This window comes from Malus sylvestris, chromosome 8 (genome assembly GCF_916048215.2).
Source record: "Malus sylvestris chromosome 8, drMalSylv7.2, whole genome shotgun sequence".
Lineage (NCBI taxonomy): Eukaryota > Viridiplantae > Streptophyta > Magnoliopsida > Rosales > Rosaceae > Malus > Malus sylvestris.
The window spans coordinates 25577973-25594322 of NC_062267.1; the positions used below are offsets into that span (position 1 = coordinate 25577973).

Genomic DNA, 16350 nt, shown 5'->3' on the forward strand with positions numbered 1-16350 from the left:
CATCCTATAGGTTATCAAATAGCGAACCAAGGGGACACACTTGGGATTTTTGTCCCCTCACCCTTTCACCCTACCCGGATTCCCTTTCCCTTTCGGGATTTTCTTATCCCCTTTTTATTATTTTAAAACCCTTTCATTATTTTAAAACCCCTTTCATTCTCTTTCTCTTACAACTCTCTCATCCTTCTCCCTCTTTTCACCCCGGACCCTTTCCCTCGAGCTCCTTCCTTCTACAACTTCCCCTTTCCTCTTTGAAACGCACACACACAGCAACCCCAAACCACCACCATGTGGATGGAGAAGCTTTGGAAACCCCATGCCAAGCCGAGGAACCCTCTATCGACGTTATTACTATTCATCATCTTCCCTAATACATTTTCATGATTTTCCGACGTTGGTAAGCTTCTAGAAACCCTTGGGATGTGTTTTAGGGTTAGATTGAAGCTTGTTTTAAGTTGTACAAACGTGTTAATCGCAGAAAATAACTTGGAGTAGCTTTTCCAAATTTTCCGTGAGCACCGCCCCTTTTGAGGTAATTTTTGGCCAAACCACAATGATTTAGCTAGTGTGCAAGGTATCAATCTCTTCATCTCGTTGAGTACTACAACTTTTGTTTTTGTTTCATTTGATTTGGATGAATATCGGAAAAGTTATGGGCGTTGGAAGTGCTGCCCATAAACTGGCCAAAGTCTTGGCTTGAAAACGGGTCAACCCGCCCCAGATCCTTTGAACTCAGTCCAAAACCTAGCAGCCCAACCCAAATCCTTAGGCCAAGCCTTTAGGCCCGAGCCTAGCCCAGTTTCCAAATCCATCCACCCCAAAAACCTTTTGGACCCAGGCCTTTGGGCCGTTCGAACTTAGGCCTCCGGACCAGTAGCCTTAAGCCCAATACCATTTAAGCCCCGACCCAAGACCCTAGGCCAAACCCAGAACCCCAGGCAAACTTTCCGGTGACCCATCTCAGCTTGTATTTTGAATTAGTAGTATGCTCTGAACATGTCATGCACTATCACTTTTATTTTATTGACAGTCAAACTTATTATATTATTTTGGAAAGGTTTGTTTATGAATATTACTTTATAATTCGAGCGAAATTTATATGTATGTTTCACATGTTCTCGGCATATGCATTCATTAAATGGCTTGCGTCACCCTCGGGTGTAGGCCAGCATGTGGCCATCCAGCTGTCTTCCAAACATCGGGATCGGAGCGTGTCAATACCTACAAGGGCAGTTTGACTAGAAGCTACAAAAGCAATTATGTTAAGCTACATAAGCCAAATATTTGATTTAATATTGCCCAGATTATTAATAGAATTAATTGACAATTCCCAAACTAAGATAAGAAGAATAAAAATACAAATAAAGAAAAATTGGCGTTTCAAACAGTTGCAATGACTGATATTTCAACTAAATATAGGACCATATATAATATTTGCTAGATAATACATGTGTCAAAAGGTGATTATATTTAAATTTTAAATAAATAAAAAATCAACGGTGACAATTTTATCACACACAATTTTTCTCCATCATTTTGTCTTTGTCTTTTTGTACCTAGATAAATTGACACAATTACAGAGATAGATACGTATGGATCTCCAAACTAGCAAAGAACCAAAACTCAACGAAACCACATTTAAGTATTATCTATTTCTCCAGCCTTCCCAAAAATCAGCGAGACAAAAGAAAAGAAAAAATATACTAACTGAAACATGGAAAGAAATTAAAAAAAAAAAGGTAGATGAGGTAAAATGCAAAAAATTAACAATCTACACTCATCGTTGTTTAAGGTTGCAAAGTTTCCACCAGCAGCCGATTCCTTTACCATGTCTCCACCATTTTTTAGGTTTTTAGTTTATTTGGTTTTAAAATTTTAGGGTTTTTTTTTTATGAAATTTTATGACACGCCCCGACCCCGATATCTTCAAATATCAGGGTAGGCATGTGCTGGTCGACACCTGAGGGTGACGAAGCCATTTTAAACATGCATACAAATAAAATACGTAATTAGAAAGAAATAAGCCAATGCGGAAACGTGTTAAAAGCATACAACTAATCAAGAATAATGTGAAAGAATTATTATAAAAAGATACAAACAAAGGAATGGGTCCTACACAAAGAAGACTCGAAGATACCTATGTGTAAGTGCCTTGACGTCAGGATCAGATGCCTCGATTTTAACTCCTAAAAGGGGCGCAAAACAAAAGGTGAGTGGACCAAAGTTTATAATAATAATACTAATAATAAGAAAACCATTTCCTTTATGAACAGACAAACCCCTTATTTTGAAAACTCATATAGTACTACATAGTAGGCTTTCTGAAAACTCCAACATGTCATGAAGACGTTCATAAAAATATGTACGTGTAAACCAGTGGTCAATAATGATAATACAGTTGCCCGAAAGCAAATCCATAAATCTCATCAATGACGTACTCAACTAGGGGTATCATAGTGGCCCTGAAGGCATAACAATCACCCTAAGGTGAAGCTGTACGACTCTGGGTTACACCAGAGAAGAAACACACACACACACATATATATATATATATATATATGTAGTGGGTCCATCACCTAAAGGTGAAGCTGTATGACTCTGGGTTACGCCAGAGAATAAATATATGGTCCATCAGCCGAAGGTAGAGCGGTACGACTTTAGGTTACGCTAGAGAAGAAACATAAACATATAACATAATACACCGACACTAGCCCCGGGCTAGTGAAGTTGGGAGTATATCATAAATATCATCAATTGTGTCTTATGGCCATAGACGTCTACATACTCGGTTATGTGTATGTGCTGTATGATAACCCACTAGATAATCACCAAAAATATATCTCAAAAATCTTATATCAAAACCGGATCTCAAAAGCTCAAAGCCTCATCTCATAAATCCATGATAAATCATATTCGTAAATCCATAGAATTTCATATATGAAAATCCAATAATTCATAACCTTTAGTAAAACATAAATTCGATAAACCATAAATATTTCGTAAAAGCAATTTAAATAAATCATAAATTCTCCGTAAGCCATAAATATAGAAATCTGTAAAACATAATATAAAACATACTCAATTCATGAAATATGAAATGCATGCAAGTCTAATATTTTATAATAAAAAAACATGCAATTAAAGAAGGGGTCCACTCACATATATTTTGTTGTCGAGGAGCTGCTCAAACTAAGGAGGACGAGGTCACTTCCAACAGACTCACCTGGGCCAAAGTCCAATTCGACCAAGAAACACCTGAAAACCACTTCGATTCGTTGGAAACCCAAGAAATGGGTATTCTCGATTCGACCTCAAAACAAACTCCGACGCCTCAACCTCTGCTTAGGTTTTGTTCATGAGGTTAGAGGGAGAAGATTGACGGTGGTAATCGACGAAGTTAACTTAAGGATTGACGGATCGTCGCCGAGGAACCACTGCACCCACCGGTGCGGTTCTTCCTGAATCCGAGCCCATTTCATCGATTTTGGGGTGGAATTGGTGGAGGGAGGGTCATGGAGTATTTCTTAGGTGGTGTCTAGGCGTAATTTGCCGAAATTTGGCCAGAGAAAGCATCGGATTCCATGGTTCTTGCCGGGTCGGGTCGCAAGGGGAAATAGGTATAGGAATCCTGTGCTTCTCCTCTCTCTCCCTTCCCTTCATTTCTTTCTTTTCTAATTGGGCAACATCCCCTTCTTTCTTTCCTTTCTATCTTCCTTCTCCATTCACAGCCACACACGTGGCACATTATATTTGATGAGCCTTTTAGATTTATGGTCAAATGACCATTTGCCCTCAACTTTGTTCATTTATAACTCCAAATTACATCATGTTTGCGCCCATGCGTTTGTAACGACGGGTATACCAGAATACGCCAAGGAAACGAATCTCACATGACACGACAAGACGGTCAACAAAAATCAACATTTTTGCCTTGAAAGGCATTTTAGTAAATTCACTCATTAAAATTATAAAAACCGAAATATTTGAGGACCGGTAGTTACATTTTAGGGAAAAAAAAAGTGAGGTTTTGCATGAAATTTTAGGGTGTTTGTGTCAATATAAGCGAGGTTTTGGATATCTTTTCAAAAAGTAAGGTTTTAGATATATTTGAATGTTTATATAAGGGTTATTATACAAAATAGTCCCTGAGATTTGCATGATCAATAGAAATGGTCCATGAGATTGTCCACCATCCATGATTTTGGTCATTCCGTTAAAAACTCTTTGGGCAATTTTCAAAGTTTTGTAACTCAATTGTTTCTTAACCAAATTTGACCCATAATATATCAAAATGAAGATAGAAAAGTGTAGAATAAGATTATACCTATTTGAAAGCCCAATGAGTGCCAGAGATGGCCGGAAAATAGCCTAAAAAGTGACTGGTTCGCGGAAAAACTGAAAAACTTGCCGGAAACTAGGTAAACTTTAAACGTTCATAACTTCTTCAATACTCAATGAAATCGAGTGACTCAAAAATGAAACTCATACTTCTTGACGGGATGAAGAGAATTATACCTTTTGCGAAGGCTAACTTACCATGGTTTGGTCGGACAACGACTCGATTTTCGAGTTAGCCACTTTCAAACAGTTTTTTTCGGCCAAACCACGACGAGTTAACAGTCAAGAAAGATGTCATTCTCTTCGTCTCGTCGAGAAGTATGATTTTCGTTTTTAAATCACTTTATTTCGTTAAGTATTGAAAAAGTTATGAACGTTTAAAGTTTACCCAGTTTCCGGTGAGTTTCCAGTTTTCCCGCAGATCAGTAACTTTCAAGCTATTTTCCGGCCATCGCGGGCAATCATCGGGCTTCCAAATAGGTATAATCTTGTTCTACACTTTCTTATCGATTGATTTACGAAGCTTTAAAAATTGCCTAAAGAGTTTTTAACGGAATGACTAAAATCATGGATTGTGGACAATCAGTGACCATTTCTATTGATTTTCAATCTCTGTAACTATTTCTATTGATCATGCAAATACCATAGACTATTTTGTATAATAAACCTTTATATAAAAACTGAGGTTTTTGAAATTAAGGCTAATTTTTGGTTATATTTGATAAATATACCTGCAACGTCGTTACTCGTCCGACTGTAATCGAGGTCTCTCCCTCCCTCTCCAGCTCCAAGTACTCTCTGCGGATCAGCGGAAATCTTTCTTTTTTTCCAGGGTTTTGAGACAGAAAAGCTCTGAACTGAAGCTGAGAGAGTTCTGTAATGGTGTGGTGGATTCCGTAAGGAGCTCCTATAATTTACAGTAAATGGAAAACTCAGACTCTGACGAGCCAGAGAAGAAGAGGCCTCATTTGAACTCTCTTTCCCCCACCATGGCCCGTAGCTCCTCCACCTCTCCGCCCAAGAACCGCAGCGTAATCTCTCTCTCTCTCTCTCTCTCCCTCTACTGTCTGCTTGTTGCTTTTCTAATAAATTTTTGGGTTTGAGATCAAAGGAGTGTGATTGAAGGGTGATACTGATGAGAGTCATTGGGTGTGTTTAATTTCTGCTTTGGATTTGCGTTGGAGAATATTGTCATTTCTACTATTCTCTGTTTGGTTGTGGAGAAAGTGTAAGAAAAGGGGAATCCAATTGAAATTTTGGATTAAGAGGAAAGGGTTTCTGTTTAATAATGTTGTAATTTGGGGTAACAACAGCACGAGCACAGTTACGCGGTTAATTTCTAATTTTGATGCAGCCCTTTCTGGATATAGTATGATAATCCATGAATATGCCCACAGTTAGATGAGTGTACGTTTATGGTTCAATGTGCCTCAAGTACACATTAGTTTTGATTTGAAATAGGAAGCAGATTGAAGATATTTGTATGCGGTTTGTGTATGTATGTCCGTCCAGGTCGATGCAGCAGCTCTCCAGCTCCAGAACCAGCAACTTAATCAGCAGGTAGACAAACAGAAGCTTGACTTGCAAGATCTTGAAGCAAAAATGCAGGAATTAAAGGATAAGCAAGGTTCTTATGATGATTTCTTAATCACAATGAATCAACTATGGAATCAGGTTATCTCGTATGTTTGATTGGTTTCCTTCCTTTTCATAGTCTCTATTAGGTATACCAGGATGACATGCACTTTTTGCTGACGGCGGTTTCATTATTTTGCTCTTTAGTTGGTTGATGATCTAATTCTTCTTGGACTATGTGCTGGAGGAGACCAAAATGCTTTAGAAATTTTAGATGGTGCTGATTATTCTCGTGGTATTTTCAAGCATGTCCAAATTTCTGTTACTAGACCCAAGTTTTAATTTTTTTGTCTCATCGTATAATTGGATTAACCTGAAGTTATTTGTAGGTTCAATTCCATCATGTTCTGCGGAAGAGATGTTTCTTTTTAGACTCCTACAACAAGATTCTCTAGAAGCTAATGGCAATGATGAAATTGTTAAATATGTTGAAGAAACTCTCGCTTTGCGGCATACGTCTACTATGAACTTGTTAGAACTCTTAGAACATGCCATTCATGCTCATAGGGAAAAAACAATGAACATATCTCATACTTTGGATGGAAAGATATCTTCAGAAGGTCAGAGGTTCAATTTTATATTCATAGTTGTACAAACTAATTTCGTAAGATCACATTTGCATTTTCTAACATGTTTTGAGGGAGTAAGTGCACCAGGGAATATGTATTGAATATAGATTGTCTTTTCTTTCTTGCTATTCTCAGATGCTATCATCCAGTTTTCTAAAATTGATGATATGATGGAAAGGGAGGTTAAAAATCTACGCGAAGGGATTGATTTTCTTCATCTGAAGCATAAAGAGTATGCTAATGTAATTCGGACTTACCTCCGCAGCCATTCAAGAGATCAGTCTGAAATTAGGCGCATCACAGGTTTCTGAGATTGTTATTACGACAAGCCTCTGTTTTTATGCACATGTCACTTGAAGTAAGGCTCATGGCAGCACATGTAGATATGCATCATCATCATCATCATCATATATATATATATATATATATATTTATTTATTTTGTTTTTGGGCAAAACTTCATAATATTTGATACCTATATATTTTAGGATCTATGTTCAATTTGTGACAGAGCAAGTATCAAATTTTACCAAATTTTGGTATGCTGCCTTTTGAGTGTCTGTTGAATGCGTAAATTTTTTGTTATGGGTGACAGGTGAGCTGGATGACAAAATGGCTGACCTAGAGTTGAAGAGAAGGAAACTAATTAATCTGAAAATGCAAAAGGATGTTGGACCTGGGGTGCAGAACCATACTTCTAGTGCACTTAATGGAACCCCGTCCCCTGAAAAATCAACAGAAAGGACAATCAGCTTGCAAGAACTTAGAAATTCAATTGAGGAAACAAGGGTATAGATGTGCTTCCAAACTTCTATTGCACTGTCTCTCTCTCTCCTCTCTCTCTCTCTCTCTCTCTCTCTCTCTCTCTCTCTCTCATCTTGATGTGTTTGAGCATTTGTTGCAGATACTAGAAGCCGACCGCCTTTCTGAGTATCAAGAGGCAAATGAAGAAAATTTAGCACTGTCAAAACAATTGCAAGAATTTCAGGTTTCTAATTTTAAATTCAAGTTTTGATGGTTGTTATTTCATATTTTCAAAGATTTCATTGTCTGTTTACTTCTTTGATAAAAAAAGCTATATGTTGTCCCAGGATGAAGTGAAGGATGACAAATATGTACTTTCATCAAGACTGTACTCTATGCTAAACGATCAACTCCAACATTGGAATGCAGAATTGGACCGATACAAAGCATTGACTGATTCTTTGCAGGTTAAAATGCTTGGTTTATGTGCAGATGTTTGGAATGCTTGCCCTATATTTTTTATGTTTTAAAAGTTTAATTTCAGGCTGACAGGACCCTTGTTGTGAGAAGGGAGAAGGACCTAAATGTCAAATTAGAGTCAGCAGATGCAGTTAGGAATGCCATTGACAATTCTGATTCTAGGATTGAAGAACTAGAACTTCAGCTGCAGAAGTGTATAATTGCAAAAAATGACTTTGAGATAAACATGGAAGAAGCTGTCCAGGATTCAGGTAAAAGTGTTATAAGTTTGATATTGTTGATATTAACTGTTAATTTACCCAAGCTTGTGGCACTAAAAATGCGCTTTGCTGCAGGAAGAAAGGACATTATAGCAGAGTTTCGTGTGATGGCCTCATCTTTGTGTAAAGAAATGGGAATGGTGGAAACTCAGTTGAAGCGGTGGAAGGAAACAGCTCATGAAACTGTTTCTTTACGTGACAAAGCCCAATCATTGAAAGCTTCATTAAGTACAAAGGTCTACTTCCATTCCTAGTTAACTCTCTCATTCTCATATCAGTTGCACTGCTCTTTTTTCTATTTATTTTCTTGGAGGTGATGAATAAAGATCAAGTGTACTCGTGCAATCCAGAAAGAAAGGGATATAATGATCTTCGTGATTATGTTGCTTGAATCAAAATGCACACACATGTATATATACACATACAATGTAATCATTTTTTTTCTTTCTGCAAGTTGGTTTTTTGGGAGAACTCCTTTCTGATCTTAAAGTAAAAGATTTCTTATTAATGCTATCTGAATGGGTTTCTAATAGTTTTACAACTTCTACTTTTTAGTTGTTACTGTTGATTAGTATTTAATTGTGGAATATTCTCTGAATTTCTCGAATTCTTTGTTTTTGGAAGACAAATGAGCAAAAGATCCTTGTGGACAAGTGTGGTGAACAGGTGATAGAGATAAAGTCTCTTAAGGCATTGGTGAGATTCTCCATTAGTCTTGATTACCGTTGCCTTCACTTCTATTGGATCCATGTTATTTGATTTTTTGACCATTTAAATATAGGATTTTCTTTTTTCAGCTTCATCAATGTTTTTGATATATACCTTTCGGTGTTTCAGTTTATATCAACTCCTCTACATGTAGGTCCTTTGTATATCTGTGCCTGATGTTTGATTTTAATTCTATCCAATTTGAGAATTTAAGATTCACTTTGACTGTATGAACCTGATAAATTACCCTCTAAACTGTGTTTCTCAGTCAAATAAAGTTTGTTTATTAATTTTTGGCGGTTAAGAATTTTTATTTATTTTTTGCCTCATGAATGTTTTTGGAACTTTCAATTTAATTCTTCAGTTTGATCTTTAAGGCAATAATGCTGTGGTGGAATTATTTGTTTATATCCTTGTGGTAGTGTTGTCCAATTTGTTTTTGGAATTACTGTTTTTAGGTCATAAATGTTATAAACAAATATGTATGTACTTATGACCTAACAAGAAAATAGTTAGCAGAGAAAATATGTAGATATCGGTAACCATTTAATAACATTTAACTTCGAAGACACATGGGCTGTACTATAACCGAGCTCATGTCAGTAATTGATGAAGATGTACTTATTGCAGATTGAGAAGTTGCAGAAAGAAAAACTGGAACTGCAGATCTTCTTAGACATGTATGTACAGGAAAGCTATGAAAACAGGTAAACATTTTTTCCTGCGTGCTACGTGGGGGCAATGTAGGGATTTTGTATAAAAGCATAAGCTTGTATATGTACATTTATTTGTTTTTCTTGTTCTCATACATTTTGGAGGGTTTATATTGTTTTCTTTTGGGGTAGACATAGAATGCAGTAATTTCTTCATTATATGATTCGTGGATTCGACTAATTCGTTTAACAGTTTTATTTGGAACTATCTTGGCTTTCGGTTATCTATTATAAACATCTTTACGTTTCCTTATGTGCTTCTCACATTCTCTATTCCACGTAAATGGATCTAGGTTATTTTCTATCAGTACATTTAAGATTTGAAATTTAAATTTCAGAGACTTGATGGAAATCAAAGAATCAGAACGCAGAGCTTACTTTCAAGCTGAAATGCTCAAGAATGCATTGGATGAACATAGTCTAGAGTTGAGGGTGAAAGCAGCCAATGAAGCAGAAGCTGCTTGTCAGCAAAGGCTTTCTGCTACTGAAGCTGAAATAACTGAATTAAGTGCCAAACTTGATGCATCAGAGCGGTTAGTTTTCTTGGTTCCATTTTAGTTTTGAATACAGTAGCATACTGGTGGTTTATTAGTATTATTATTTTATTTTTTTGAGCTTTCTTGTGTCTTGTTGGCTCGGGCAACCTCTGTGTCTTTTCTTCGCTCTTCAACGCTATCGTCTCCCTTACAAAAAGAAGGGTAGTAGTATGTTATTCTATTTCTAGATGCAGTGTTTTCACTGGACATTTGGCATAATTTGAAAAACATTACTAAAAATTTGTCTGTAGGTTAATTAATCTAAACGACCAGTAATTTCTTGCCATGTGTAAATTAGATGGGCGTTTGTTAGCCGATATATGTAGCGTAGGAATGTTGAGATGACACACTGAGCTCTGTTGAACAGTGTATGTATTTAACTACCACTGAAGATGAAATTGGTTAATCAAGGCAAACTTGGGTGCTTTTGGTTTTGAAATTTAGGGTCCATATGGGACTGCTTTTGTAGGAAGGACTTTTGCTCATAAGTGCTTTTGCAAGAAGAGCTTTTATTAGAAGCATGTCAAAAATTTTATCAAAAAAGCAAACAGGCCTGTAGTAGATGACACAATAGAGGTTGGATTATGTTATTCTATATTTATACTCAGTGTCCTTGCCCCCTGTTACCAACAAACATTATGGACATGTTTCCTCTCTTTAGTAGCACACGGATCGCATTCAATTTCGCTTTGTAATATTTGTTTCTTTTGATTAAAGTACATTACTATTCTGTTTCGCAGCTGTTAGATAATCAGTTCGTTTTCTTTCACTAAAATAAAACCTGTAATGCTATGCGTCACCTTTATCTTCAGGGATGTTATGGAGCTTACTGAGGCTATTGGAATTAAAGACAAGGAGGCAGAGGCTTATATATCTGAAATTGAGGTGCGTATTTATGCTTATACCCATTCATGTCTTGAGTTTTTCTTCCTTGATAATTTATACGATGATGTTGGCTCACTTTTCTGCTTCACCTACTCTATCTTTCTGATAAATTTATTGTTTCCCCACAGACCATTGGTCAGGCATATGAAGATATGCAGATGCAAAATCAGCATCTGTTGCAGCAGGTGACTGAGAGGGATGACTACAATATCAAGGTCTCTGTTAAGATTTTTGTTGCCTTCTTTCCCACCACATTATTACTAAGTTTATTGGTGCGGTGGAATGGTGGATCGTTGTCCTTGGTTTTTAAATGGTTTCTTTGGTGGTGCAGCTCGTTTCTGAGAGTGTGAAGGCAAAGCAAGCACAGAGCTTTGTAGTCTCCGATAAGCAGGCATTGGCGAAGCAACTTCAACAAGTAAACACATCATTAGAATCTCTAAAAATTAGAGTTTCCCATGGTGAAGAGCAGGTATGGTGACTCCTATGCAGAATCTTTTTCCATCTGTTAACCTTTATCAAGCGTGTACTTTAATCTTGCAGATGATGGCTCTCCTGATAGATGCCATAAAAACTGCTGAGGAAGATAGGCAACTCGCAGTCAACGTGGAAACTGTCAAGTGGGAATTGGCTGATTCTGAGAAGGAGTTGCAGTGGTTGAAATCTGCCTTTGCATCTTCTGAGAAGGAACATGTGCATATTGAAAAGGATATTGATGACATCCGATTGGAATTAGACAATGAAAGGTAATGTTTGTTCGTTTTAATTACAATGGATTTCATGGCATTTCTTATTCTATGGCTACAATCTTATGCAAGCCAGAAAGCTAGTTCAACTGTATGCTGATACAGTTTTGGCATGTAAGGTGCCATCCTGGTTTTGCATACTTTATATGTACACTAGAATTACATGCCTCGGGTAATTTTATGATAGAAAGGCTCAGGAATTCATGAGCCTTTATAATTTTCCCTGCTTGATCAGATTTTGCAAGTATGGAAATTCTTTATGCAGGATGTGTTTGTGCAGCTATTCGTTGTAATACTTGGTCATAAATGTAGCTCTGAGAAGTTGGATTCTTGTTGTGCAGAAGCTCAAGGAAGAACCTTGAGGAACAACTCGGCGAATTGAACGGCATAGTTGCTGAGATGAGTTCTGAAACCGGAGAGGCTGCAATACAGAAACTCCAAACTGAAATAAAATTCTGCAAAAATATTTTGCAGTGCAGCGTTTGTACTGATAGGCCGAAGGAGGTAAGGAAGATATTTGCCGCATATACCATTGTCTAACCAGTGTTTCAGATACAAATTTGTTACCATCTCCTAAATCTTCCGGTGAACTGATGATGTTGGCTCTAATTATTTGATTGGCAGGTGGTAATCGTTAAGTGTTATCATCTATTTTGCAATTACTGCGTTCAAAAAAATCTAGAGATACGACATCGAAAGTGTCCTGCCTGTGGAACTCCGTTTGGTCAAAATGACATCCGGTTTGTAAAGATATGAAGAGAAGAGTTTCCGATATCCTGTATTTATGACCCCCTCTCGGCCCTCCTACCCTTTTTGATCGCCAAGTATCTTGTATAAAACGCATAGATTGTAGTTTTTCTTGCCGCAGTAGTCCCACATCGGAACTGTGGCTTTAGTTGTATAGGTTTTGTTCTGTAAATGCCTTTCGTTTCGTTTCTTGTTTCAGTATTTGTTATCCGTTATCTATTATTTCCGAATAATGTAGTTGAAAAGTAAGACAAAAGTGAAGAGGAAAGGTTTAATGTTGATTGCACATGCCAGAAATTCTTTCCCTTTTTATTTACATTCTCTCTTCAATTCTTCTCCCTCCAGTCCCTCTTATTTGAACGGTCACAATTAAGTTATGATTACATGTACGATCAAGAATTTAATGAACAAAGATCCAAATATATATTATATACTACAGGAATATGCATACTTGAAAATTCACAAAAAAACTATCATGTCAATAATTAAGGTTTGGAAAATGAGAGATTTTGGAGTAATAAATGCCAACAGGATCCACTCCTGATTAGTGAGGATTCTAGGAATTCGTAAATTGTGTCCGTTCATAATATATCGTACGATCAATTTTTGTCAGGTACTGTTTGTATTTAATTTTAAATAAAAATATTTAAAATAATTTTTAACCGTACGATATAAGATGAACATATATGATTCTCGGATACCGGGATCTTCACAAAAAGGATCCGGATTCTAATAAATGTAGGGTGTCGGTACGACAACGTTTTCCCGCATCACACATTGCCCAAAGTCCCCAAACAAACCTTGACCTCTTCCTCCGGCACTCTCATCAATTCTCATCACTGTAAAATTCTGTAATCGAAGAAACATGCTTCTTTCTCTAGTCCAAACCACCTTAGCATCATCCCCATCTTTCCACTCCTCACACTTTCAGATTCTCAACAATCCCACTGCTGTGCTGCCCAAATCTCCCTTTCTTGGTCTTGGATTTGAACCCATAACAAATCCCCTCAAAAGCTCGCATTTTTACACAAAACCCAGAAACCCCAAGCTCAGAATCCATGCTTCTCTGCTTGAAGCTCCGGTCCTCTGGGCTGGCAGGCTCTGCATCTTCTATGCTCTCTTGAAGACTGGTTTGGCTGGATCTCCAGCTAGTCCACTTCTGTCAGGTATGCTTCTTTAATGGGTTGTTTCTATTTTTCTTGGTTATTCAGCATATGGATTGTATTACCAATTATTTAAGTTTCAGAAATAATGGGTTGCTTCTGAAATTTTGATTTGTGTTTTTCTTGATAAAGTTTCAGAAGTAATGGGTTGTTTCTGTTTTGCTTGGTTGGTTTTTAAGTTTTACAAAGTTTTGATGGCCTTTTTGTGTTCATTATTTTACTTGGTTTTCAGATTTGGGAAGAGCTGAAGGTGAAGTAGGTGATGGGGTTTTTAGTGGGTCTGTTGATTTGGGGTTCTCTAAGTGGTTGAACAGCATTCAAGGGAAACCAGGTTTGTTTCTTTGTTTCACAGAATGACATTTTGTTGCATTAATTTAACTTGGGTTGGATATAAAACTTGGGAAATTAAGATTTAAAGTATGTTTAGTATATGAAAGGTAGGAAAAGAAAAGTAGAGCTCTTTGCTCTCAGTTTCTAACTGAAGAATGAAGATGCGAAGAGAACGATAAATTTGCTTGTAGAATATACCCGTTTGATAAGCATTTAAGCACGGGACTAACAACATTTATATGGTTAAATGGTCAATGATGAGTTTTGTTTTTAAGGCTAGCGTGAGGATCCAATGCTTCTGTTCCATGAGGATTATGAATATCTAAGGGACACATGATTTTCTTAGTATGTAATTAGTTTTCAGCATCATTCATTGTGATTAATTAACTGGGTTGCTGGGCATGTTCTAGCTTCTGTTACAAGATGGGTTACACTGAATATCTAGGACGAATGAAGTAAAAAATTGATGGATTGTTATTTGCCTTGGTTATTTAAAGAATTGATAGAGATTGGCATTTTATGGTGTTTGCATATCGGAAAGACAATGACCAGGCCAAAGAAAAATAAAAAAGAGAGTGAATGAGGAAGAATGGGTATGGTGGTTCTATCCTCAAGGCTATCGAGGAGCGGGAAGAATACTGCTGGCATTTATTATATTTCTGTTAATGTTGTTGAGAGGCCCAAAGCACATCAGAACAAAGTCTTTGTTTAATGAGGTTTGCTATTGATGGAAAAAGTTCCTCTTCTTCTGCGGTTATGGAGTGATAGAACAGGGGGTTTGCCTATATCACCTCCTGAATTGGTACTAACATATACGCTCAGCCATGATGGACCAAAATGCGTTCACATGCCAAAATCAATTGTTGATTACCTACTCGGATCCATATTTATGAAAAGTTGTTTTGTTATTATAAAAGGTTTTTGGCTGAGAAACTCTAGTTGTTGTGTTCTGCTTGAAGGTAATGATTCTTGGCTTTTGTAAATATAAATTTTTGGGCAATGTATTTGTTTATTTTCACTTCACAAAATTTTCATTTAGAGCTTCACTTTACTTTTATCATCGTCATCAGTCATCATCATGCTCGTTATAAATATGCTGTAAACCCCCGACTGTTGATTTGTTTTATCAGCAAAAGAAGCTGCTGATAAAAGGAAATTAGTAAGCAAATGGCATCCTACAACAAAGGGCACACTCAGAAGGAACTACAGGGTACCATCTAAATCTGAAGGGCGTCGTCTTCTGAAAGGCATTGCTTCCTTACTGTCAGACGATGATCACTTTGTAGATGCAACCTCCCACAAGGTAATTACAACTGTGAGGAACAGCTTTGAGGAAAACTTTTTCAATTTCTTTTCCTCTTCCAATTTGGTTGATATTTTTTTTATATTTTCTTTAGTTTTTTCTTAGTCAAATTCTTAATAGCGGTGATAAAAAAGCCATCTAATCTCACTTGTCCCGAATTCTTTGGGCCTTCATAGGGTTGTCAGATCAGGAGGGAGACCGCACATGGAGAAAGTGTCTGTTGCAACAATGTGAGGGCTCTGTTTGATGAGCTTCCAACTCCACACCTAGTTGTGGAGATCACTCCTTTTCCGGCTGGCTCTCTTACAGAAAATGATTACACTAAAGCCGAGAAATTAGAGAGGGTGCTAAGATCAGGTCCTCATGTTTGAGTAAACTTGAACTTTTCATGCTTTGAGTTGTGTATTCACTGTCTACTTTGTACATAGCAATCTCATGAAAAAGGAAACTTATTTTCTTCCATGCACCCGTCTCTTTAACTCACTCTAGTCCATAACCGTTATTAGCAATCAGTTTAAAGGTTGCTAAAACAATCTTAAGGCTTGTTTGTGATTGTTTCTTTAGAAGGCACTTATGCTAGAATACTTTTATTAGAAATTCATTGACATTTCTATAAAAAATTAAATGCTTTCGTGAAAAAGCAGGTGTAACCGTGTAAGTGCTCGCTGAAGAAGGATTTGACAAGTGCTTCCACATAAAGTGCTTTTATAACCTAGCACTTTTTAATTATTTTATGTCAAACACAACTTTTGTGTTTACAAAATTCTCAGAGATCTTCACTTTCCTCTACCTACACTGCCTCAACTTTGGTGTGACAACATCTCACCAGTATCTTTAGCATCTAATCCTGTCTTTCATGCTTGCACAAAGCATGTTGAGATAGACTACCACTATATTTGAGAATTGGTTTTGGCTAATCTTTTTAAAGTGCAATTTGTTTGCAGTGAAGACCAATTGGCTGATCTCCACACCAAGTCCCTATCTAAAAGTCGATTTCACTATCTGTGCTCCAAGCTTCCAATTGGAATCTATTCTGATTCCCCTTCTAGCTTGAGGGCGTGTATTAGGGAGAATGACAAGTCATCCATTTTAGTTACTGTTAAATAGTTTGTTACAACTAAATGTAATTAGCTGTGCTAATGGTTGTGATTAGTTAGGATTGTTATAAGGTTAGGCAGTTAAGGGGTATCTATGTAA

At 37.0% G+C, this 16350-nt stretch overlaps 2 protein-coding genes across 5 annotated transcripts in view; both read left to right on the forward strand.

The window, feature by feature from the left end:
• LOC126632438 (E3 ubiquitin-protein ligase BRE1-like 2) overlaps nt 1-12654 on the forward strand; it is a 58000-nt gene extending 45346 nt beyond the window's left edge. Inside the window, exons 1-19 of one of the 4 annotated variants that reach the window (XM_050302858.1) lie at nt 5058-5369; nt 5851-6012; nt 6121-6208; nt 6303-6533; nt 6678-6845; nt 7137-7330; nt 7446-7529; nt 7633-7752; nt 7830-8016; nt 8101-8261; nt 8650-8721; nt 9364-9440; nt 9785-9979; nt 10795-10867; nt 10996-11082; nt 11199-11336; nt 11408-11610; nt 11952-12114; nt 12235-12654. In XM_050302858.1, coding sequence (XP_050158815.1) covers nt 5262-5369; nt 5851-6012; nt 6121-6208; nt 6303-6533; nt 6678-6845; nt 7137-7330; nt 7446-7529; nt 7633-7752; nt 7830-8016; nt 8101-8261; nt 8650-8721; nt 9364-9440; nt 9785-9979; nt 10795-10867; nt 10996-11082; nt 11199-11336; nt 11408-11610; nt 11952-12114; nt 12235-12366 — 2643 coding nt within the window. In that variant the 5' untranslated portion in view covers nt 5058-5261 and the 3' untranslated portion in view covers nt 12367-12654. Of the gene's footprint in view, nt 1-5057; nt 5370-5850; nt 6013-6120; nt 6209-6302; nt 6534-6677; nt 6901-7136; nt 7331-7445; nt 7530-7632; nt 7753-7829; nt 8017-8100; nt 8262-8649; nt 8722-9363; nt 9441-9784; nt 9980-10794; nt 10868-10995; nt 11083-11198; nt 11337-11407; nt 11611-11951; nt 12115-12234 lie in introns of those variants that run through there. The other 3 variants (XM_050302859.1, XM_050302860.1, XM_050302861.1) reach the window with 3 other exon arrangements.
• A 463-nt stretch (nt 12655-13117) lies between these two features.
• Nucleotides 13118-15615, forward strand: LOC126632444 (uncharacterized). The gene is made up of 4 exons (XM_050302868.1): nt 13118-13523; nt 13753-13851; nt 14981-15153; nt 15330-15615. Exons 1-4 carry the CDS (start codon nt 13223-13225, stop codon nt 15522-15524), a joined length of 768 nt encoding a protein of 255 aa, XP_050158825.1. The 5' UTR covers nt 13118-13222; the 3' UTR covers nt 15525-15615.
• The last annotated feature ends 735 nt before the right edge of the window (nt 15616-16350 follow it).

Coding starts and splice junctions, on each gene's coding strand:
- LOC126632444 (XM_050302868.1), top strand. CDS start 13,223: ATGCTTCTTTCTCTAGTCCAAACCACCTTAGCATCATCCCCATCTTTC. Junction 13,852..14,980: donor CAGCATTCAAGGGAAACCAG/GTTTGTTTCTTT, acceptor TTGTTTTATCAG/CAAAAGAAGCTGCTGATAAA. Junction 15,154..15,329: donor TAGATGCAACCTCCCACAAG/GTAATTACAACT, acceptor GGGCCTTCATAG/GGTTGTCAGATCAGGAGGGA.